Consider the following 26,465-nt stretch of genomic DNA (forward strand, 5'->3'; position numbering starts at 1 on the left):
GCTCGTTCTCCTTTTGTTTGCTGTCTCACGTTTTGTTGGATAACATTTTGTATTTCCTCCTCTGCCTTTTTGGCATCCAAAAATGTCTTTGATCCTCCAGGAAAAAAATATTCTGAAGATGAAGACAGTTGGGTAGAGCATCTTGAATCTCAGAACTGCCTCTCAACAGTCCCTGATTGCTGGGATAAATGTGTTTCTGTTCTGCCTGGTGTATAGTGAATAATGATTTTCCACATATACTGTGCTGTCTCCTATTTTTAATGCTTTTCCCTTCTGCTACAGTTTTGTCAGGATCACCTCTTTTTGCTGGTATGATTGCATTTTTAATTATACAGATCATGGCTTGGCTGCTTTCTCATGGCCAGGTTTGAGGTATATACCCAATATGCCCTTTCAGTCAACAAATCCTGCTGTGAAACACCAGTCCAGTTTACTTCTTCTTCCATAAAATTAATACATCGGTTCCTTCCAGTTCTCTGGTACAGCAGGAAATCTCAGGTTTTCTCTGCACACACTGTCTTCTAACTCTGCCATTTTTTTTAAACAGCTCTTCTTGAGCAGTATCATACGCAAGCAGCATTTTCTTAATTTCATCCTTTGATTTTTTGCAGTTTTATTAGTTTGTCTGAATTGCTAGTTAAAGCTTCTTCTATTTTTCCAGTCTTTTGTTATTTGAGTTGATATACTGTTTTCAGTGTTTCATGTATTTTAATCACCTCTGAGTACATTTGATTTATTTGTTCCTCTGTATTACTGGAAGCCATCTCTTGTACCAAAACTAAAGCTTGTACTGCTTTTTGACGAACAGCTACAGGATTCTTCCCAGACAATGTTTTCTCCTGACCTTTTCTAATTGTCTTTCAGGTTATCTAAATGTATTCTTTGCTGGCATCCAGGTACTGTACTTACTAGCCAGTAACTGAATTTTACTCAAGCTGAAAATATCACCGGCTGTTGTTTCTCAGTTTCTTTTTTCATACTGGGAGACCTGAAATGAAGTTGTTGATCAGTGTGCAGCTCAACCTGCCTCAAAATTTCCTGATCACTTGGATACATTTGCTTCTCTTCTGCCTGGTGCACAGTGAATAATCATGTTCTACAAACACTCTGCTATCTCCAGTTTTTAATGTTTGACTTGGAAGTCCCTACATACATATTGTTGTACAATATTTTTCTTTCTTAAATCCTGACCTCAGTCAAGTGTTGCATAGGGAGTACTACAGTCCATATCCCCCAAGGATAGAATGTCAGGCTCATGGCCACTTCATCCAATCACCTGTCCACACTATGCAGCCCAGGCTTATTGCTAAGTTGGGCCACTGATGCATCACACAGATGGCATGAATCTAAACTAGGAGGTGAACACCTTCCCTGAATAGTTTATGTAAGTCATATTAAATTTTACTGAGGATAATTATACAGCTAACATCAGGCAACAGCTTCAGTTACCTGATGTGAGCTTGAGTTTAGTATCAGATGCTACATAAACATCAGGCATGCTGACCTATACAGTGGTTCTCCCAAAGAGGTCTTTCACCATTTCTTAATTTTCCAAACTTGGCATTGCATCATCCACTGTCATTTCCTTCTAGTGGGCAATAAATGCCAGATGTTACACTGCAGATTTCTACATCTCTGCTGCCTTTGCTGCTCCATTGTGATTTTCAGGATATGAGCATCCACTAGTGAAACTTCAAGCTCCTGGTCAGTCATTTGCAGAGATAAGAGAGCAGTGTGGTACTAAGGACATTTTTTTCTCAGGTCCTGCAACACTGTAGTAGTGTGGTATTTCAGCATACAAGATGGAACTTGCTCCTTTTCTTTGTCACTGTAGTCTTCCACATATTGCCTTAGCTTACAGTGAGATTCTTTTATAAGCATGTAAAGTTCTAGGCTTTCCTAACTCAATAACAAACTTTTTAGTCACTACTTAAATCAAACCCATGAGTCCAAGCTGATGTGTTCCAATGTACCTCATCTGTCTGTGAAAATGCAGTCCTTTCCTGGTGAGAATGTAAAATACAGCCGAAAACCTGGGAAGTTACTCTTCAAGGGAAAAAAATAAGATGTAGTAAGTTTTAATCAGTTGAGCACTTTTGTCCAAAGTATGACAGGCTTCTTCAGAACACGTTTTATTACTAAAACGTATTACCTCTTATTTGCTCATCTTTGGTGTATTAACTTTCCATTTTTTTTATTTGTATTTGACTTTGAATATTATTACTGAAACTTTTAACTTTTGATAACTGAATGGAATTCTTGACATTTTGAGCACATTTTCAATTCAGAGATAAGTGCATGGATTGTTTTCTTTTATTTGGGACTAAACTGTATTTCTTTTGCATTTTATCCATTTCTGCTCACTGAGAATAGTTTCCTAAACATCAGAAAAGGGAAACTAACATGCAATGGTCCATACCTACTTTATATCTGTCCTTCTGCAAATATTCTTGTGAGAGCCAGTACAATTTCCAAACCAAACCACAAAGATTTTTTGTATTTAAGTAGATCTGGGTCACTACACCAAAAGAATAGTCAGTGAATGTCACTTAATTAAAAATTAGTCATTACAAGAAAAGAGTCATCAAAATTATTCTTGGAAAACCAGTGAAACTGACTGCAGATAAAAAAAAATTATTTCTGAATCACTAAAAAGAAAGGGTGTCTTTTTTATTGATGACTAAACAAGTCAAATTTAGTCACTTTCAACCAAACATTAATCAGTGGCTGTATATCCATCTTTCAGTTTAGTATATTAAAGAAAGCATACAAGCAATATCATCAGAGCAGTCTGTAAGGAACTCGAAAAACACCAGCAACAGCAACAACAAAATCAGAAACACAATTCCAGCACTACACCAGCAATTCTTTATTTAAAAAGCGATCTGGTACCTTGGCAATTCGCCTTCATGGATCACAATTGTTTCTAACTTAAAGCAAGTATATGTGCACACACAAATTAATTCACAGCTGTTATCAATTAATTAATTCATCAGCAAACATTTAAAGCAATAAATGCATATAATGAATATTTAAAGTTTGATAAATACAATATTATTTATTTATTTATTTATTTTACATTTGTTAACGGGAGAAAAGCTCCAACAGAGTTACATTGATAATTAGGTACAGTAAATGAGCTGAAAGAACTTAACAAAAACATAGGCTATTTACATACAAGTACAAGACTGCCATTACTATTTCTGAGATTACTACAAATGTAACATTAATAACATATTAGCAATATAATGACATAATCATCTTAGCTAGTTGTTTATGTTTTTTTGAGCAATGACATAGCCAGTGTAACTTGAAGTGGAGTTTTAGACTATTTTGAATTGACTTAGAGATGATGTTATTTGGGAGAGAGTTCCATATTTTACCAGTGGTGTTGGCAACACCACCTAGGTTGAGAGATTTAGTTGTTTGGACAAGGAGTCTGTTTGCTGAGAAGGCAGCTTAGATTGGAGTAGGGAGTCATTATGTTTTTAGTACTGGGGTATTCTCAGGTTGTTTAAGGATTTTGAAGGCCTCTATGAGTTGGGACTGGTGAAGGGAATTCTATCCATCCAAGCTTTTTCAGGTAAGTACAGTGGTGTGTTCTGTAGGGAACCTGGCAATGTGATTATAGCAGGATGAGAGCTTGGCCAGATCAGATTTGTTAAGGTGAGTGAGGACAGGAGAGGCATATAGTAGGGTAGAGAGAAGGTGTGAACGGGCTGTGGCTGCCCTCGGGGTAAGGAAGGCTTTAATTCTATATAGGGTCCCAAGTTTCTTGTTGACTGACTTAATGGCTTGGTTGATATGTATATCAAATCTGAGTTTATTGTCAATGTTTACTCCTAATAGCTTTGTATAGGTGTCTGGGGAGATGATGGTCCCATTATTGGATTTTATAGTGAAGTTTTCAGTTGGAGATCTATTGGTTGGGTCTTGGTTTTGTTTGGATTTAAGATCAGGAGATGGTTGGTAGTTAGTAGATTTGCAAGAGAGGCATTGGAACATATTATAGTCGAGTCATCTGCATATTGAATGCAGGTGGCTTCAGGGATGACTGTTTGGATGTCGTTTATGAAGACTGAAAAGAGGAGAGGTCCTAATATGGAACCTTGAGGAACTCCTATGGTATTTGGTAGTAGGCAGGAGAGCTTGTTTTGCCACATTACTGCTTGTTGTCTCCCAGTAAGGTAAGCTTGAAACCAGTCAAGGGCTGGAGTATCTAGATACAGGGTTTTTAAAGTATATAGGAGTAACTGATGGTTTACCATATCAAAGGCTTGAGGATATTTTTTTATTATTCCGGTTAAGATTAATGTTTTCAGTAAAAGAGAAGAGGGCAGTAGTTGTACTATGATGGGGTCTGAATCCATGTTGAGAGTCTGTGAGTAGTTTATTTTGGGTTAGATAGAGCATTAGTTGGTTGTGCATGCACTTTTCCATAATTTTGGCAAGTGGTGATAGTATGGCTATAGGTCTATATTTGGATAGTTCTGTGGATGAACCTCCTTTGTGGAGTGGAATAACATAGGATATTTTCCAAATTGAGGGGATTGAGGGCTCGGTTATGGTTCTGTTAATTAGGATTGAGATAGGGTAGCTCGACATCTGCAGCAATTTTTTAGGTTTTCAGCGGCAGAAGATCGGCTGAAAGGGTGGTTGGCTTCAGTTTTTCAAAAGGGATCTGATAAAGGATGTGGACACTGGCTGGAAGTTAAAAGAGTGGTGAGCCGGGTATAGTGTTTATAGAAGTGTGGGGAGGAGAAAGTTGGTTAGCTAATGACTGGATGGTTTCTGTGAAGAAAGTATTGAATGAATTGGCTATATCTTCTTGGCTCTTGTCAGATAATGTTCCTGGGTTGGAGTAGTGGATTTGCCTGGTTGGAGAAGTTTATTTATGCCTGCCCAGTACTTTTGAGGGTTATTCTGATGTTTATGTTGCAGATTGTAGAAGTAATTTTTCTTATCTAGTATGATGGCTTTTTAGTCTCATTTCTAAGTTGTTGGAATTTGACGCTTTGTCTCTAGTTGTTATTTTGGTTTTGGTGTCTGTTGTTAGCCAGGGTGCTAGTTGAGTTTTAATTCTATTTTGCGTTTAGGGGCATGTGAGTCAAGTATAGTAAGGAATGAATTGTTAAATGATGACACTGCCTCATCAAGGGAAGGAACTTTAGTTTTGTCCAGTTACATGATTTGAGTTCAAGTTGAAATTTAGTTGGGTCAAAGTTTTTCTTGGATCTGATAGACCTATAAATAGGTAAGCTTGTACAATTAATTTTGTCTTTCATGATGTATGTGAGCAGGTGATCACTAAGGTCATTAGGAGACATATAGTTCTGGGTATCCAGTCTAGTATACTCTCTTTTGGTTATTGTTACCTGTACATGTGGTAGATGATATTATCTGAGAGAATCCATGTAGGTTAACAGGGATGGGGTTGGACTGTGCTGTGCATTGGTTCCAGTCAATATTAACATCGCCCAGGACAATGGTTTCTTGAGGAGAATGACCTCTAGTGTTTCTACATTGTTCCTAGAGACCTGGGGTGGTTGTATAGGGTTAGTTATGATGTTAAGTGTGCTATTATATAAGACGTATTACTCTATCTGCCCTAAGTATATTGTAACCAGGAGGCAGGATCTCATTGTCTTTGGTTGATGTGTTTCAGATAGACACATTATGTTAGGATTTTGAGTTAAGGTTGGGCCTGGATTAGGATGGATGTCCCCATCTTTGGTTATGTTTTTTCTTAGATACGCTAGTATTCTAATAACTTTGAATAGTAGTTTTAGTTCATATTTGGATTTTGGTGTTGATAGAAGCAAGTGGTTGGAATTTATAATTTTGGGGTAGTGTAGTAGTGGGCAAGTTCCATGATCAGTGGAGGTAGGGGGTCTTGGTTTGGCATTTGAATGTGAGATTTTCATAGCCAGTAAGAAAGTATGGCAGAATTAAGAGTGGTAAGATAAGAGGAAGGAGTTTATAATTATTTATAGACATGTTATATGTCATCAATGGTGGGGTCAATGTGCTTCAGAGGAATAGTAGTGGTTAAACAGTAAAGTGGTGGGAGTGGCTATAAATGTAGACACAGTGGGGGCAGGTGGGATAAGGGGCAGGGAGGGGCCCAGAGACGAGTGAGCGGGGCCAACCCAGTCCCAGTTTTTGGTCCTATGAGTGGGGTAAATAGTCTGATAGTGTAAGTAAGCAGATTGGAGTACAGGCTTGAAATTCAACATAAACATATACAGTTGTAAAATGTCTAATACAATTCAACATAAATAGGCATTTACAGTTGTAAAACACTTACTGGAGAGACACTGAGCCTTCATGGGGCCTGTAGCAGAGTGGATTGTAGTTTTACAAATGGTGCCTGCCACAGGTAATATTTATTAACTCTGGGATTGTGTTAAGATAATAAACAAAGAAGGATGTGAGCAGGCAGTTCTTTGTACTGCTGCTCATGAGCCAAAGCAAGACAAGTATGTGTTAAGAACAATCACAATTGACCAAGGGCTGCTCTGAAACTGTAAGTCTTGTCTTAATTTCTCAGGTGGAAAACCAGGATAACCTTGTATCAGTAGGCTACTGTGGTATAGTTTAAATAAACAAACACACAGTATTGATCAGTTATTGATACTATTAAGTGGAAGATGTGTGTGTGTGTGGTGGGTGGGGGGGGGGTACAGCCAAAGCACAGTGCTCTCCAGGGGAAAATGAAGATTGGCTCAAACAGTTAGACACATACTCAAAGTTAGCTGTAGCTGTTTGCAGACAGTTCAGACCCGGACTGCACTTTTCTTATAGGAATGTTAAAGGTGGTACCGGAGTTGAATACTTAAGAGTGGTGTTAGGTTCAAAGTTAGCTGTAGCTGTTTGCAGACAGTTCGCAGACATATTATGAAAAACTCATGAACAAAAAAACACATGAACAAAAAATTTGATTTTGTGGTTAAATTACTTGAATTAGAAACTAGAATGATTTTAAAATACAAAACTTTGAAGCCCTTTGGTCTAAATCAGGAATTGGCTATTTAATTTATGTATTTATTCATGCATTCATTATTTTTTTGTTCATGTGTCCTAACTACATGCATCTTAATCACTGTGATATGTATGTGTACTACTATGTATTTACTATCATGTCTAAGGAGCTTTTCTCCTTGGGTTTCCACTGAAAAGGGGTCAGTCACTCTGTTGATGTCTTGGTAAACAAATGCTAATAAATAAATACAAACTGAAACTAAATGTTTATGTGACTCCAGGTATTAGTGATACATATGCATTAGGAATTTGTTAAAATTAAAATCTCAAAAAGATGCATTTCTCTGTGGTCATACAGGTAATGTGGATATTTAAAAAAACATGTTTTGTGATGTGTATAATTTAGATTAGGTTTCATTGTAATTAGTTGGTTTGTATAACACGCTTGATGTCATTGTGTTTAAGCGTGTTTTACGTGCATTTTTATATTCTGAAGTTTTATTAAAGACGAATGTTTAAACATTTTATATAGAAGTCTGTGTTCTCCTTGTTGACTTGGTTTAATTGTGGTTTCTGAAAAATGAAGCAAAAGTAGCATTTAGGTATTTTTATTTTTTCTATATCACCCTTTACCCAGTTTAATTTCTATTTAAGTCATCCTCTGTCTTTCCTCAGCATCTAATATTGCTTTACAATTTTTTTATCTTACTTCCTAATCTTTATTTTTCCTTCTCCTGTCTCTGGTTGTTTACCTTGAAGCCAAAGTCATTTTCCTGTCACTTTATTAATAAGCTTCTTATAATATACTGAGTTACAGCTGATTATTGATCAGTCTGTTACACTAGTGCAGTGGTTATATTTAATATCTCTGTCTCACACATCATCACTCTGACTTAATTTTACACCCTCTTTTTCTTTCTCTGGGTGTACTTCAGACATGTCTCATCTTTACATACACTAATGGGCAGTATGAAGTATTGCATACATTGCATCACGTCTTAATATGCACACCCCATTTTAAGCTAATGCCATTGACACATTTGTTGAGAATGGATAGGGTACTCAAAGCTCAAAGAGCCCCAGTGAGATTTGGCAATTGCTGACAGATCCAAAATTCTCTACTTTGTACAACCTATGTATGTAAGTCAGTACTGAGGGATATCCAAGCAGTAGTCTGCAGCTGAGTACTCATGGTAATCCTTGTCCTGCCAAGTTGATCTGAGTTATACTAAAGTACACTGTTATGTGAAAGATACTGACTGTAAAAAAATAAATAAATAAAAGATATCTGATATATTGCACAGATAAACTCTGCAAGTCACTGCTAGGGCATTTTGAGGGGCACCATGGAGTCCTGATTACAACTATCTTTCTGCATTTTATCCATTGCATGTCTAAACGTTTAAGGGATTACTGATCAGTGTAGCACAGCAGTTTAGTGGTTAAATTTCAGCTTCCTTTGCCATCACATCTCCCTGACTTAATTTTACAACACCTGATATATACCTCCCATCTAGAACAAACTTCTGCTATATGTCAAGTAGAGTAGCACACTTGCCACCTTCACAGTAAACCTATATAACTGAATGGGTGGCCTCAAATTCTCCCCCAGTTGAACTCATCTTGCTCTCCTTGATTCTGGTGGGAACTTCTGAACAGGAATTTTTGGCTAGGCTTGTAATGGTCTGCACTGATTGCCTACTACTTGGCTATGAACCTTAAACCCTTGATTAATAATCCACATTTACATGTACTGAAATGATGTAGATAGGGAAATTGGGAAGATGTTATATGGCAGAACTGGAGACAGAAATGAGAAAGACTTCTTGACAAGAGAAGACGGTCTAAATGTCAAGACTGTTACTTTGTTGGCTGAAATGTATATTAATGTATAATGTTTACAGCTACAGTTGTGTTGGCACTGTTTGGAATGTACAATGTTTACAACTGAGATTGTGTCACTATGGTTTATTGTCATTTATATAAAAGTAACATAGCCTATGTTGTACATGATAATTTAATAAAGATGTTTCTTGTTTAAAAAAAAAGAAATGCATGTAATCTGAGGTGATTGGAGAGAGAAACTTACATATTGTAAAATGTAAGCATTACAATTAAGAAAGTACATGCTCTCCTATTAATTCTGTTTATACCTATATGTGCACACAGATAAACATGAACCAGCCATGGACCATTCTTCTCAGCTAAATAGTCATCAGCTGACACCTGGAATCACCTCGGTAAGAGATTTTCTTTCATGATCTTTGACAGAGCCTTTGTCTGACTGTGATGAATGCAGTCTGCAGTGGAATGGTGTTACTGTTATAAACTGGTGTTGTGGTTCACCTATTGTGCCTCATGCCTGCACCATCAGTGTTGTTGTGCTGCACTGAAAGTATTGCTGTTGTATCCCAGCAGTCAACCTGACTGGACTTGTGGCCAAGAAAGATTGCTTCAAAGGGCCATAGTAAAAGCAAGCTTTCTTTCTCTTAGGAAAAAAACACACCCAAGTCAAAAGATTTAAAGAACAAAATTTAAAGACATTTGAAGGGTATAATTTGATACCACTACATCTTTAACAGTATGACAATAGAATTCAGCTCACTCATAATGTTTGGACCAGAAATTATGCCAAGTAATCATAGCAGAGCCGTCATTGTAAAGTAGATATTCAGAATTGTTCTACATCAGGGCCAGCCTTAGCAATTACAGGGCTCAATTTGTACCATTTTGGTGGGTTCTCTAAGCTGACTACACCATTTTTCACCTACGACCCCACCCCAACTGCTGTCTACCCTCTGGCCTCCTGGACTTAAGATTATTTCAAATTTGGTATTAAGAATGCATGTTAATGTTAATATATGTTAAAACAAAATAATATCTTTATTTGATATCTTATATTTTGTTATAAAAACACAATGCTAAGCAGACTATACTACTCTGCAGTAAGCTCAACTGAAACATGAAAACTGGTAAAATCTTCTCCATGCCCAGTATGCTGAGATACCAGGACATCCATACAGTGAATGAAGAAATTATGTATTGTTACTGTTATACAAGAAGCCCAGAATTTTCCAGACAAAAGATATATGAAAAGATTAAGAGACGAGTTAGAGGAAAGAGAAATATTTCCCAAGCAAAACTATCAGAAGCTTCAAATAAAAAATTGTGCTCATTGATTCAACAGATCCATGAAAAACACTACATAGACCAAGAAATCTTGTGCCATTTGGAAAAAGAAGTGACTGAGGAAGTGCAAAAATTTAAAGAACAAAATTTAAAGACATTTAAGACATTTGAAGGGTATAAAAAATATATGGACATGGGAAAGAGAGATAGATCTGATGTGGACCAATATTGATGCAAAGGAGAAAGCTAAATTCAACACAAAAAAAGCAGCCCCAAAGATATTCAAAGAGCATTACAGGCAAAGGCATCCAGATATGCAAAATTTCACATAAGAAAAATAAGATCACAAAGAGGGAATGTAGAACAGAAGATTGGTCAAGTAGAAATAAAAAAAATAGAAGCTGAAGCTGTGGAATATTTGTGAAGTGAAGGATGGAGTGTAGAAAGTCTGGCACAGGTTATGTCACAACATGATGGAAAAATAAGTCACCAAAGTATGGAGAAACAAGAGGAGCAGGAAGAAGAAATATGGGCATGGGAAATTAACAGACATTTAATATGGTGTAATATATATGCAAAGGAGAAAGCAAATCTAATCAAAACAAAAAGAGCAGCACCAAAGGTATTTGAAGAGAAATACAGGTGAAGACATCTGGATATGGAACATTCTACAATACAAAAAATAAGAAAACAAAGAGGAAAAGTAGAAAAGAGAATTAGTAATAGAGAAGTTAAAGAAATAGAAACTGAGGTTATGGATTACCTGCAAAGTGAAGGATGTAGTGTAGAAAATTTAACTCCGATAACACAACAGGATAGAGCAGTAGACACCCAAATTAAGGAGAAGCCAGTGGAGTTGGAAGCATCTAATCAGTTGACATATGAAGATACTTTGGAGCCTCCCATCGGAAACCAGTACAAATGTTCAGTTGGAGCTATACAGCAAGAGAAAGAACAGGAAACTGTGACAACTCTGACACAGTCAATGTTGTGGAGTGATGGGCAAGTGAATTCCCATAAGAAAGAGCAACAGATGACACAGGGCAAAACTGAAGAGAACATGGTACAGGAAGATGCTCTGGAACTTTCTATAGCATGGCCACAGGAAATGGAGAACAAAGAATGTGCCCTCAGTTTAGAAGAAAATGACCTAAGAGAAGAGTTGCTTGATTTAATACAGATTGATAGCCATATTAAGATCAGTGAAAGAAATAGACAGCAGAAGGTCAATAAAACCCACAAAGTTACAAGTTGGATAAAACAAATGAACACAGTAATTAGGACTGTTCACAGAGATTCATGCAGTATAACAGAAGTAAATATGATACATTACTGGGCAGCCAAATTAATAACGGATAAAGTCCTACCAAAAGAACACAGGGTAGTAAGGAAAAGGACAGGGAGAAATTGGATGTCATAATGGAAGCACTGAATAGAGAAAACTATAAAGCAGTTAAGACAAAAAGCATCACTGTTAAGCATATAGAAGAGGGAACAGATCAACAAAGATATGCAGAAAGACAGACGTGATAAAACAAATGTGCAGTATTATAACAGATCAGGATTTATCGTGTACTATCGCAGATAAACTAAAAATATCAGAACAGGCAGAAAAACTTAGAAGATACACAGATAAATATAAGGGAAAAGTACAAAATAAGCAATTTATTGATGACCCCAAAAAAGTTTTATAGAGAATTGGGAAACAAGGTAAAAAGAATTGAAAGACCACCAAAAAAGATGAAATAGATACATTTTGGAGAAATATTTATGAAGATCTTGTGGAGCATAGCAAAGATGCTCAATGGATAGAAGAAGTAAAAAAAAAGAATAAAAAGTTCAAATGTGCAGGATATGAGGTAGGATTAAGTAACGAGCAGAGAGATTCAAATAAAATTAAGAAAAACCTCTAAATGGAAAACCCTAGGCCTAGATGCAGTACCTAACTTCTGGGTATAAGTGTTAACATATTTGCAAGAAGACAAATAAGCAATATATAACAAGATCTTTGCAAGAAGATTTAGTCATGAGTAAAAACTATTTATATGCACACCCCAAACAGACACCAGCCTGGCTAACAACAGGAAAAACAATGCTCCTACTTAAGAGCAGACCTGCAAGCTACCCTAAAAACTACAGACCAATAACTTGCCTTCTGATGTTGTATAAATTATAGACTGGAATTGATAACGACAGTTTTTAGTCATTTAGAAGAAAAGTCAGTTATGGCAATAGAGCAAAACGGTAATAAAAGAAAGTCATATGAAACAAAGGATCATTTGTTAGTCATAGATTCTTCCCCTTTTTACAGTTCTCCACTAAGTATGGCATGGATAGACTACAAACAAGCATTTGACAGTATCCCACATTCATGGATAAGAGTGTGCTTAAAACTGTATAAGATACACCTTACACTGATAAACTACATCACAGAGACCATGAAACAGTAGCAAACCACTTTGCAGTTAAGCCATGAAAGTGACAACTTATTATTCCAGGGATAAAAATTCAAAGGGGGGTATTTCAGGGTGACTGTCTGTCACCGCTGCTCTTTTGCCTTGCCCTTAATCCATTAAGCTGCCTACTTAACAAATTAGGTCATGGTTATAATTTGGCTTCCAGAAAGCAACAAAGTGTAAAGACTTATCATCATCTCCTTGTAGATGATTTAAAACTATAAAGTTCATCAGATGAGGAACTGAAAGCAAAGTGTAAGTAGTCAGAACTTTTTCCCATGATATAAGAATGTCATTTAGTCTTAACAAATGTGCAAAGCAATCTTTAAAGCAGGAAAGCTGCAGCACCAAAAATATCAGTTTGGGACAAGAATGTGATATAAAAGAATTTGAGCAAGAGGGATTGTATACATATATAAGAATTGATGAGTGATCAACAGTAAAACATGAACAAATGAGAATAAAACTCAGTAAGAAATATTTTAGAAGACTTGAATTAATCCTGAAAACAGTGTCGACATCTAGGGACAGAGTTCAAGCTATAAACCAATTTGATCTTCCTGTCCTAACTTACAGTTTTGGAGTGATTGTCCCCAAAAAGAGTTGGATAGATTAGACAGGAAAACAAGAAGGATGCTTCATGCTCATCAAATTATTTATAAAAATCAATGCGTACTAAGATTATATATTCTCCATTCCAAAGGAGGTATTGGCCTCCTTGAAATTGATTACATGTATATACCTGCAATCTTGGGACTACATACATATCTGCTGACCTCACAAGACCCAAGCATAGTGAAAGTTTTGAAACATGAGGAGGAAACCTAAGAAGACTTCCCTGCTTAGTCTAGCAGAAGCATATCAGAGTTAAGTGGGAATGGAAATCAAACCAGAAGTAGATAAAAATCAGGCATCAATTGAATGTGCCAAAAAACAAAGAAAAGCATATAAGGTGAAGGAGCAGATGAGAAGGTAAGAAATGTGGAAAATGCATAAATATAATTGCAAGTATAAAAAACTCCTGGAACAAACTCATGTTGATCAAGATCAAACTCAGGAATGGTTAAGGAGAGGTGAATTCAAACCAAAAGATGAAAGGTTAATATCGGCGGCCCAAGATTAGAGGACTTTGTATACTTTGGTTTACAAAGCCAATTGAACACGTGGGAGAAAGACAAATGTAGGTTTTGTAAAACAGAATTGAAAACAGTTGCACACCTTGTTGCTGGTTCAGACATACTAATGGTAGGAGGACTGTATACTGAAAGGCGTAATAATGTGGCAAGACTGTTGCATTGGGGATTGTGCAAACATTATAATATTGAAGTAGCTGAAAAACACTGGAAATATGAACCACAAAGCATCATAGACATTAAAGTCTACATCACATGAGATCACCCATTACCAACAGTTCAAAAGATAGATGTAAGAAAACTGGATATAGTGTTCCATGAAACAAAGACAAAAGTAGAATTGATCATTGAAATCACTACACCCAGTGACTGCAGTGTCTTACATACAGAGAGACACAAAGTCATAAAATATAAGGATTTGCAGGCAGAAATGTGGAAGAAAAATGCCCAGACAGTTCCAGTAGTAGTAGTAGGAGTAATGGGTCATATAAAAAAAGAAACTACAATTGTATTTAGATGTGTTGCCGATACAAGTAACTCCATACGAATTGCAGAGGGAGTCATAAATGGGCACATTGCGGGTGCTGCGAAGAGTACTTCTGGCTAATATCAAAGACTGAAACAATACTAATTTCATGAACTTTAGTCATACTTTGACTTAGGAATGGGGTCCATTCCCATCATGCTATTAGAAACCCAAAATGCTTGCAGAAATTAAAAAATGGAGTGAGTTGGGATGGGCTTGATGGTCATAGGGAGCTGGGGGGGCAAAAAAGAACATGGACATTTTCTAAACTCACTTATGCATTCTGATATCATAGTACCCTGTTTCTTCCTTCATGGGTTAGCTGTAAGTCCATTGCCCAGTTAATTTTCATACTTTGTTGCAGTCAGAAAACTGTTGAACTTCCTCAGAATGATTAATCATCATCATCACAGCTCTGCCCTTAGAAATGTCATTGCTCACACACTTACAACACACATAACTATTTCTGAAAGTTTATTTTTATTCACTTATTTATTTATTAAACCAGATAAATAGACTAATGCTTGTAGACAATTTCCAAGCATAGCTCAAGCTACAAGGAGAACAGTTAAGATTACGTGCAGTGGAACTTTATAGTAGCCACTAAGCACCATGTTTTAGCATGTGGGAAGAAATCAATGCGTTAAGTGAATTCATATGGATCTAGGAAGAACATGCAAAACTCACACAAGTTATTTAGCTTTCTACAGCACACTTCTCCTAGAACTTCTCCCCAGTCCAGCTCAACCATTTTCTGTCTTTGAGTTTCTGTTTGTCTGCACCCTCCATCCCCCCATTTTATATGCAAGACTGTAACTATGGTATCCTTGCAGTACCTTTGTGAGTCAAACTGTTTTTATTACTGCTCTCCTTTTCTAGCCAGGTGTAATCATTTTTCTATGCACGTATGCTTCCCTCTACTCAAATAAACACCTTGTGTTTCATTTCTCTTGGATTATATTGCTTATATCTGCACCTGCAGCAAACATATCTCTGCTATACTGTTGAACTGGTAACATTCTGTCACAAGTCTTAGCAATTAGAAGTCACCACATTGGAATATCTGTTCAGTTTTGTTTGTATGTTTCTTTGTGCTTACTTATGTCTGTTTTCATACTGCCTAAGGCTGACTGTTCCATAGTTATTTTTTTTTTATAATTATGTTCATTAAGAACCAGCCATATATCTCATGTTGGCAAGAGAAATAAATAAAACACAGAACCACTCTCAGTCATCATATTAAATATGGTCATGCTGTCTTTTACATTAGAAGATACACAAAACCAGATGGTTAATTCAACCTCAGTTTTAGGCTGAAAACCTTGCTGAGCATCCAGCAGCAGCAGCAAGTAACTACTAATGGAGAATGAGCAGCTAACACTGTAAGTCATGCTAGTCTGACAAGTGTCACAGAAATAATAATGTACTCACCACTAGTGGAATGAATGACAGAAAATGTAGTCTGTGCCACTGATGAGATTCAGAAGCAATACCACAGGTAGGAAAATGCCTTGCTCTGTACTGTAGTGACTCTTGGGCAAGTCTTGTAGGCCACAAAAGGCATAATGATCTTGCCACAGCCAAATACAGCACCCCCTGTGGGAGTGGGGTCCTATTAGGGCACATAGGTCCACTTGGCCTAAGACAGGCCCAGTTTTACATTATATGGTTTATGCAAGCATATTGGCTTTGATGTGTCAGTCTAAAATGTATAAAGTTTCTTATCAGGTTTATCAAAGGTAATTGAGAATGATGATGCCTTCATCCATTTTAGTGTCTACTAGTTTAGAAGTTACTTGCTTCTTTGTCAGAATTGAATAAATGCATACATGGTATACTTTTTTAGTTAGAATTGTTTTATGTTTTGTTAGTGCCTTCTGAAATGCATAATGGTATAATGGTTTTCAAGTTTAAAGTATTGGGAAAAACTGTTGAAATATATTATTCTTTTGTTTTAGTACCACAATGGACTTTACAATGTTTCAATATACCTGACACAGCAAACACAGAGCCTCATTGAGATTGTGGAGAGTTTGCATCCATTAGCACCCAGGTCATATGCCCCATTACCAAGCTAGGAATCTACCAGATTCTTAAAATTAGATCATTTTGTTGGCATCCTGACTGCAGGTTTTCTCCAGCTTAGTATTGGATCCATTTTGCAATTTAGAAATACACTAAGTTTTTTATCAGTTTTTTTGAGGTGGATGGGGAAGTTTACATATGTAGTAAGCTGATGGCATAGATGACTTGATGGGGAACTGTGGTTTACTATCACAATATTGAACTGCAAAATCTTAAAAATCAAAATCCTGAGACCATCATAATATGAAAACATCAAAACAATATTGAACTTCTGGACTTGCCTCTCTGCCTCATTGGTCCACAGCCCAGGGGGTCCTTGTTAGTACTTGTTTCTAGGTTCACATTGGTAGGGAGATTCATTACCAGATTTTTGGACATTGTGGTCTTCAGCATTTTAGTCTTTTGGTATGGTCTAAGGATTTTTATTTTCATGACTATATGGTTCAGAATTGTAATAGTAAACCTTATATGGGTTTCTACTCATGCAGAACCTGTGGGACAGTTGTCCCTTCCATGGGAATTACGAGTGGAAGTATACTTAAGTGACATTAGATGCCAATAAGACAGGAGTGCTGTTTTCAGACAAAGATTCGCACCATAGTTCAATTCACTTTAATAAGTTTAAACATAGATTATGGACCAGTTACTGCAAAAGAAAAACATAAGTTGCTGGATTATAAGGAAAAATGATGGGATCATTCTTGTGTGTGCATTCTTTAAACCAGAGTTGAATGAGGAGCTCAATGGTATTTTTCAGTAGCTTTCAGTATGAACTGTAGTTATCAGTGTTTCCTTAATGGTTTTGTAAGTATGCCTGCTTCTCAGAATGATACTATGTTTCTGCCTGTGCCTTCTAAGGGAGATTTATAAAAAAATGCATGTTATGGATTTGCTGCTGAAAATACCTATTCTATAATTTTACTTATTTTTGTATTTTACTGTCATTTTTCAATTGATTGTTTACATTTTTCTAAAATTTCACTTCCTGACATTATTCAGAGGTTTTCACTTTCTGTCAAGTAATTTTACTAAGATATATAATGGTCCTATGGCATTGAAAAAGCCAGACTGCAAAATCCAGGGTTATAGCTCTCAACTTTACAGATTTTTGCAGAATGTCCAGATTTTTGCTGATGTTTTGGTCTATTCCTCATAACATTTGTGGATTTCTGGAAAATCTTTGAGGACTGACAGTATTAAATAGACAGACATATGAGTTTCAGTCTTTATATCCTTCAGAAAATGTATCTGAATGCAAATCTTGTTACTCTAGCAACGTTCAGTCTTTATATCCTTCAGAAAATGTATCTGAATGCAAATCCTATTATTCTAGCAACTTTCTAAGTTTATTAGAGCAATATTTAAAATATGTTCCTGTTTTGGGCCTTTGCCCCCCCCATTATTTTTGTCCCTGTCCATATTCCATATGCTAAAAGTTGAGTGGTATGCCCAGGGTCTTTTGTGAGGTGGGAGAATTGATTCATTATTAAAAATATGTTTTGGATTGCTTTGGTGTTTGTATATGGTGGTTTTATGCACAATTTGGCATAGTTCATGTACCTTATATGACTGAGTGAATTGTCACATGAGGGAGTACAAAAGTAGTGATCTTTTGAGAAAACAAAAATAGATCTGATATTGTCATTTTCATTCATTCCACAACTGTTGGGTTCGGATCTGATCCTTGGATCTAATTTGGCCTCCTCTTCCAGATCATAGAGCACTTGAACTTTGAGCTCTTCCCTTTACCCACAATCCCCTAGTCACATACCTCAGATCTCATTCACTGCCATAGCATTTGGATGTAGATCGAGGACTTTCAAGCATGCGTTTTCTAACGTTTTTGAGTTTAGCTTCTGTTATCCCTGTGCTTTCCTTATTATTATTGTACTTAGTATATGTATTGTCTTTTCCTCCTTTTAACTCTTTTCCTTGGTATTCTGTCCCTTTTTTGTACTTAACAGTACTCTCTCTCTTACCACCATTGTTAATTTCTCTTACTTTCCCCTTTCAACTATTTAAAAAAAAAACTTTCTCTCAGTCCTTTCAAATTCTATCTGCCTTACTTAAAAAGGTCAGATAAGGCTTCATGTTTTAAAAAACATGTAGAGTGCAGCCACAAAATAGCAAACTCTGATGCACATTCTAAATGCCTCTACTGTCTGGGACCAAGACATTTAGGTACATAATGTAACATTTGCAAGGGATTCAACTCCCACTCTGTGACTGACTGGAAAAACAAATTAATCCTTAGGGGCTTGCTACCTTCAAAATTTTCACCAGTGACTTCTGGGGCTCAAACCCCCAAGAGACTGGAGAAAAAGGGAGATTCTCTTTCTAAGGAATCTTGTAAGAGATGTCCAGAAAGCACATCTGCTTCAACTTTGGCTCCATCCTCAGAGCCGCCTTTTAAACAAAAAAGTCAGATCCAAGTACATCGGCTCTGAGGTAAAGATCTGACAAATTACCCCTAACCCTATCTCCTCAACTGCTGTTGAAGTTGATTACCTCTCAGCTCCAGTTCCCTTTTCTGGAGCAGTCTACACATTGCCACACAAGACAGTCGTCCACAGTTTCTTCCCTTCAGTCTTCCAGGAGCCTGTCTGAGGCAGATGTGGACATAATGATGAGGACGTTCTTCAGGACGTAAATACAAATGGGAGTCCTTTTGGCTCTAACCCCATCAGGTCCGGAGACCCTCTTTAGTACCACTACTCCAGTCATAACTCTTTCTCTGATCCATGCTTCAGTTTCAGAGCCATTGGTGTCTCTGAGCTGTCTGGCCCCAAGTACTTTGGAGCCGGATGACTCTCAGAGCCAAAGCATCGGCACTGGCTTTGGGCTGTTGGATTTGACTCTGAAGTTGTCTGAGCTATATCTTCCCCTCTGAGCTTCGGAGTTAGATAGCTCAGCTCCCACTCCCTCCTCAGGTGGTTTGCCTGTGGGACAGCAGGAGCCGATGATTCATAAGCCTGCTTTGTCAGACCCATTGGTTTCTGCTTCTCCCAGGCACTCTGCTTTCAAGGTAGTGGAGAGGGCTTTCTCTATACCTAGAGTTCAGACTTCTCTATCCTCCTCACCTTCAACTTCCCAATCCCATTCGATTTTCATCCAGAGCTTCAGCCAGCCCAGACTAGTCTCCAGGCCACCCAACAGGATATTGTTATCACTTGTGATACCTACCCAGAGCACCCCACCAAGGAGGCACTTAGACTCTCCACAAGAGTCTGTCACTGAGGACACTGATTTTGATGAAGGAGAATGGTCCCCCAGGTCACCACCCAGTGATGTCTCATTTGGACACATCTTAGAACTCCTAAAAGAAAGGGGTGGTTGTTCCCACCAGTAACCCTTTCCAAGAGGAATCAGTATTTCTGGAGGCCTTCAGGCTTGACCCATCTACCTCCTGGGTGACTTTGCCCACCAATGAATTCATAGATTTATTCTCTTGATGGATGTAGAAGGAACCAGAAACAACTGAGCCAATCCCTAAGAGACCAGAATGGATCCTCACACCACCTAAAGATAGACCACACTGGAGTAAAGGAGTACCTGTTGATGCCATGGTCTTAGTAGCAGCCAGTAGAAAGGAACTTCCCAAGCAAAGTTCCTCTGCCCTCCCCCGTAACAGGGATTCTTGGGAGCTGGGCAGGTTTGGGAAGTGTCTCTCTATGCTTCAGTGACCTTCACCTCTAAGTCGCTGAATTATTTGGCACATTTCACAAGACTTCAGAGGGATTTGATCAAACAATTTTCCAGATCTCTCTCTTGGGCCATATCTTTCTAGGTAGAGAGTACTATTTTCTTGCAGCTGTCTATCCTACTTTCTGTTTCAAATTTGTCCATGAGGCTTATCTCCCATGCAGCTGAAGGTATCTCACAAATGGCAAGTTCAGGCATTACCATTAAGAGACATGCCTGGATGTGCTTATATGATTTTTCAGAACTCTTCAAATCTTCTTTTGTCAATGCTCCCTTTGACAGAACCTCCTTATTCTACCCCAAAGTGAAAGACACACACACCAGGTGTGAGCAGAAGGGGAAACCCCTGTCTGCTGTGGGCATACTTTTTTCGATTCCTCAATGAACCTTTTCTAGGAACCAATGAGGTGAAAGGAAGATGTGGTTCAAGAAATCCCAGGGCCCCTTCTAAGATGCACTTGGAGACCATTCCCCTAGGTGCAGAGGGGGGAACTCAAATGGAAGACTCTGCCCCTGTGGCAGAGGTGGTCCTCTTAATCAGGGATCCAGGGATACTTTCTCTTACAGATCCTTTCAGCGCTCCTGAAAGGAGGCCCAACTGCCCACCTCTGGAGACAGTCAGGGGTCATCTATCCATGCACCAGAGAGCCTGACTAGAAATTACAATAGATTCATGGGTGAGAAGGATAATATCCAGAGGTTATATTATACTATTTTCCTACCCACCCCCATTAAATTTCACAAAACTCCCCAATGTTCCACCTAGTCAAGAGGGATGTAGCAGCACTAGAAATAAACAAGCTGCTAGGAAAAAAGAGTCATCCAAGAGGTCTCATCATACCAGAGAGAGAGTCCAGAACTTATTCAAGATTCTTTTAGTGCCAAAAAAGACAGGGGACGGGAGACCTATCTTTGGATATCAACAAACTAATTCAAGCATGGGACTACTTACTCTAGCTATGTTCTCATCTAGCGATATCTATCAATTCCAACCAATCTCAACTCATTCCAAGTCAAACTCTGGAATTCATTAGTGCTCGTTTCAATACAGTTAATCAAATAGCTTCTTTTCCTCTGTGACTGACTCAGAAAATTCAGTTCCAAGTCAAAATGATCATTCACAATTCTTCTCTTTCAGCCAGTCTGATACTTCAAGCATTTGGGTCCATGTCAGTGGCAGTCACCCTTTTACCACTGGCAAGATTCCATATGCGAATCCTTCAATGGACACTTGCAACTTAGTGGTCTGTTCTCCAACAACCATTATCCATTCCAGTCAAAATAACACACGCTTGCAAGAATTACATTCTCTAGTGGATCCACTTCAGTCAAATACAAGGCCACCCCTTTGTCCTTACTCAACCCAAGGACACTGTGACAATGGACACCTCTCAGGGTGTGTGTGTGTGTGTGTGTGTGTGTGTGTGTGTGTGTGTGTGTGTGTGTGTGTGTGTGTGTGTGTGGGGGGGGTGCTTCTTGGGAAGCACGGCCCAAGGCACATGGTCCCCCGAAGAGCACAACATGCATATCAAGTTGCTAGAGATGAAAGCTGCCCTTCTAGCATTGCAGGCCATCCAAGACATTCTCCCAACGGGGACTGTTGTGATTTAAACAGACAATATGTTGGTGGCCTGGTATATCACCAAAACAGAGAATCCTGGTTTAAAAGCCATCTCGGATGCACCACTAACCACACAGGGGTAAAAAGTAATAAATACTTTAATGATAAATATAAAATTAGTTCAGTGCTTTCATTCCTAGTAGTATGGGACTTCATCAGAACAAACGGAACATTACAAAACTCAGCTATTTATACAAACAAAGGCAGGAAATACTTCCCTAATTAATGACCAATTGTAATTTAAAGATACAGACATGCATTATATAAATAAATCAGTGAAGTCAACATTAAAATGTTTTTTCACACAGTAATCAAAACAATAAGTGCATAAATATTGACTGTGATGTAGATGAACTAAAAACATAAAAAACAGGGTCTATTCTCTGTAACTATTCACTGCATTGTGAACACACAGACCGGTGTTCATTTAAACACAAGTCAACAAAGCACTGTATAAGATTTTAGTTTTAAAATACTGCCTATTGATAAAGTTTCATTAAGACCAGGGATGTTGCAGCCATTTACTCTGATCTGCCTTTGTATTTAGTAAGTTCACTCATATGTCATTCAACTTATTTTACTTATCAATGTATTTTAAAACTAAAATTTTAAATATTGTAACTTTTTATTGACTTGTATTTAAATGAACACTGAATCTGTGTGATTGCAATGCAGTGAATTTGCTACATAGTTATTTAGAATGTCACTTAACCAATAGAAAAAGTTTTATTTTTTGTTTTGGGAGCATGTGACCAATTCCTAGAGTTTAAAAGCCATACAGGATACTGTGTTCAGTTTTCTGATGAAGTCTTATGATACAGGCAGATGAAAGTGCTTGGTTTTTAAGGTAAATAAAACCTGAACTTTTCTTTACCCTACGTACAGTTTTTTAGACCGACTTGTTCTGGTGGCTGGTTTTTGGTTTAACAGGAAAAGAAGAAATTTAAATGTTCTTCAGGCCTTGAAGCAACCTGCATTTGAACCATCAGCTAAGTCTGATGTAAACATTTTCACATGGAAAATGGCTTTTCTAGTTGATATTACCTCTACCAGAAAAGTGTATGAACTTAAGGCTCTGTCTTCTCAACCTCCTTATTTAATTTTTCACAAAGATAGGGGTTCTCTATGGTTCAGTCCTTCCTTTTTACCAAAGGTGATGTCAGAATCCAATATTAATCAGGTTATCAACCTTCCAGTTGTCTTTCCAAATTTTTCATACAAAGGAGAATATATGTTGCACATTTTGGATGTCCACAAACAGTATGTTTTTACCTGCACAGACCCAAAGATTTGAAAAAATTCAAACAATTTTGTTTCTTTTTCTGATTCAAAGTTAGGCAAACCAGCTTCTTAATTGACATTGGCCAAATGGTTGACCAACTGTATTATCTTTGTTTATGAAAAAAGTGGGTTTGTCCTTACTGAAACCACCAAAGGGCTCACTCCACTAGATCTATGGTGATTTTCTCAATCTTTTTGATCAAGAACTTCCTTGGATGAAATCTGTACAGCTGCAAATTGGACTAATCCTAATACCTTTATTGCTCATTACAAATTGGACCTGGTCTCTAGGGGAAGAGTAGGCTTTGGCTCAGCTGTGTTCCGGAATATCATTCCATAGAGTCCTCCCGGGATGTAGGTAGCTGAGGACTGTGTCTCAACAGTTGAGGAATGAATGAAAATGACATCCTCAGATGAAAAAGTTAATGTACTCACCATAATGTTCCATCTGTGTTGTACGTTTTCATTCTTCCTCAACTTCCCACCAACCAACCCCTCCTTGCTTTACTCTTGGAAAAATCAAAGGGTATTGGAGGAACCACTGTTCCTTGTTTGAGCCCCAGTTTCCATTCTTTCTTTATTGTTCACTACTCTGTAAGTCTAGGAGCAGCAAACTAGATATGAGGTATTATTCTTAAAACTACCAAAGCACCCCTTGAAAACCATACAACAACAAAGCGAAAGAAGAACCAGTGAAAATGCGTTCTTATGTTCACCATAAGCAATTTAATTCCACAATTAATTTTCTCTTAGCACCTCGGCCACACTCAACCTTTACAGAGTAAAATTGTATCAATTGTAAAACCTTTCTTTATATACTGTTTAGGACAACATTAATTACATAATTACATACATTCAATTAAAACTAAGCACTACTTTATCTTAAAGTAAAACACTCTCTAAATAAAATTTTGCCAATTACATTATTTAATCCATAGGGTTGTAAAGTATTGTATTTAATGATAAAATAGATTCCTTTTTTCTCAATAAATGTTTTAGCATCTCACCACTTTCATATTGTTGTACTATTTGTTCCAAAACTGTTATTTTAAAACTGCTAAAGTCCCCCAAGTGTACTGTATTAAAATGTTCTGCTACAGGGCTAATACTCTTATTTTTCTTTATATCTCTCACTGTTTTTTTGCATGAATTTTTGAAAGAGAAAGTCTTCCAACTTCCCTCATATATCAAGGATTCTTTTGATTTTTTGCATAAAATTAAAGGAATAGGATGGACAGAAGATATGTATTTCATAACAGTGGAGGTGGTTAGTTTATATACAAATATACAATACTGTTATGGTTTAGAAGCAATACAACATTTTTGGGGGACAATCCCAGGACACATTATGTTAAGGAATTGTTATATTTTTGTTTAAAAAATAATATTTTTGAATTTGATGGTAGTCTGTTCCTAAACAGTACATTGATTGGGAGGTTGTGGAATCTATGGGTAGAAAATACATTCCTTTAAAGTGCTTATGTGCAGCCTGCAGACTCATCAGTTCATTACATTACGTTCTCTCATAAAAACATCCAAGGCCAACTTTGAGAGAAAAATCGCTAAGGATACTAAAGATAACCACAAATCCATCTTCAGCTATGTTAGAAACCTGGGCGGAAACCCTCAGATATGCTCAGAGTTAGTTCACAACAACAAAAAATACACTGAACCCACAGATATTGCCAACATTCTGGCTGACAGGTTCAGTGCAAATTTCTCCCCTCCCTCACCCCCAAAAAAAGAAATACTTATCCCAACTGAATGTAATCTCCCTGTCATCTCAGATGTCCAAGTGAGAACCGCCCTCAACAAAGCTAAAAACACAGCATCAATGGGACCTGACAGTATCCCGGGTTGCGTGCTACGTGAACTCCAAGAGGAGCTAAACCCGCACATAAAAATGCTATTTAACCTTAGCCTTACTACAGGATATGTACCTGAACACTGGCGTACAGCAACAGTGGTCCCATTCCACAAAGGGGGTACCTCTACAGACCCTGGGAACTACTGCCCCATAAGCTTAACCAGCCTGGTCTGCAAAGCTATGGAAAGAATCATTATGGAACTCATAAACGGAGACATAGGGGACCTACAGACACTTGACCCCACCCAGTTCGGCTTTGTAAAGGTCAGATCCTGCCTTTTGAACCTGGTTGACTTTTTCGAAACAGTCACTAGAGTCATTGATGAGGGCAAAGCAGTCCATACAGCCTACCTGGACTTGGCTAAGGCCTTCGACACAATACCTCACTCAGGCATCATAGATAGGCTCACCAGCTTAAATGTAAACCCTTATGTCACTAGATGGGTTGCAAACTGGCTAAAGGACAGAACCCATAAAGTTAAAATCACTGGAGCAATGTCAGACTCAAAGCCAGTCACAAGTGGTGTCCCACAGGGATCTGTCCTGGGACCCCTCTTGTTCGGCATTTATTTCTCAGATGTTAAAGCAAACATGGGAGGGTTGTGGCTGACAAAGTTCGCAGATGACTGCAAACTAGGCGCCATAGTCGATACACCAGCGGACACATACATCCTACAAAAAGGCCTCACAGAAATGGACAAATGGTGCCGGAGTCACGGCCTTAAACTAAATGCCAAAAAATGTATAGTCATCCTCTTTGGGAAAAACAAAGTACCCACAAATTATCACATAGACAGCAACCCACTGAGTATGGAAAAAGTAATCAGAGACCTAGGGACCCAAGTCGACAGCAGCCTCTCATTTGACACCCACGTTGCCAAAGTGGTTAGAAAAACATTCTACCTTGCACACCTCATCATGAAGGGATTTACATCCAGATCCAAGGATGTCATTGTGCCGCTATACTCCTCCCTCATCAGACCCATGATTGAGTACAATGCCCCATTTGGTATGTACCTCACCCGGCATTTGCAACAGCTGGAGAGACCACAAAAGTACCTCACCAAGAGGATCAAGGGTCTCCAACATATGTCTTATTCTGCCAGATTAAAGAAACTCCAGCTCTATTCAGTAGCATACTGCCTGCTCAGAGGTGATCTCTGCCTGATGTACAAGGCCATGTCCAATCAGGATCTGATGGACATGCTCTACCTCAAAAAATCCAAATCCATCAGAACCACGAGAGCTAAAGACTTAAACCTCGGCACAAGTATGAATAGGACATGCTGGAGGGATAGATTCATAACCCAGAGGCTTCCCATGCTTTTGAACAAGATCCCAGTTCATAGGTTCATATGTTCATACTAGGCTATCTGCCCTAGGGCATTTATAAGCCTAGCCAGAATGTGTTTGGCTTTCGCCACCCATTTTAAATTAATTTTGCTATGCCTTTTTTTGAGGTTAGTATACTGTGCCTCTGTCTAACAGTGCCACAGAAGTGATAGACAGGGTAAACCTACGATTTCCCATCCACTCATCAAGATTCCTCTTGAAGAGAGTCAATGTGGGACTCTGCCTAACCTGGACTGGGATTTTATTCCTCTGGGTTATGAATCTGTCCCTCCAGCATGTCCTACTTATTTCAGTGCTGAGGTTCAAGTCTCTCGAGCGCATAGCTCGATGG

General features: G+C 38.0%; 1 protein-coding gene across 1 annotated transcript in view; it reads left to right on the top strand.

The window, feature by feature from the left end:
- Positions 1–9,068: 9,068 nt before the first annotated feature.
- The window catches only part of MLXIPL (MLX interacting protein like), a 211,053-nt gene continuing 193,656 nt past the window's right edge, over positions 9,069–26,465 (top strand). Inside the window, exon 1 of the mRNA XM_044054848.1 lies at positions 9,069–9,221. Coding sequence (XP_043910783.1) covers positions 9,168–9,221 — 54 coding nt within the window. The 5' untranslated portion in view covers positions 9,069–9,167. The remainder of the gene's footprint in view (positions 9,222–26,465) is intronic.

This window comes from Protopterus annectens, chromosome 13.part0, assembly GCF_019279795.1.
Source record: "Protopterus annectens isolate FY-2018-M chromosome 13.part0, PAN1.0, whole genome shotgun sequence".
Classification (NCBI taxonomy): Eukaryota; Metazoa; Chordata; order Ceratodontiformes; family Protopteridae; genus Protopterus; species Protopterus annectens.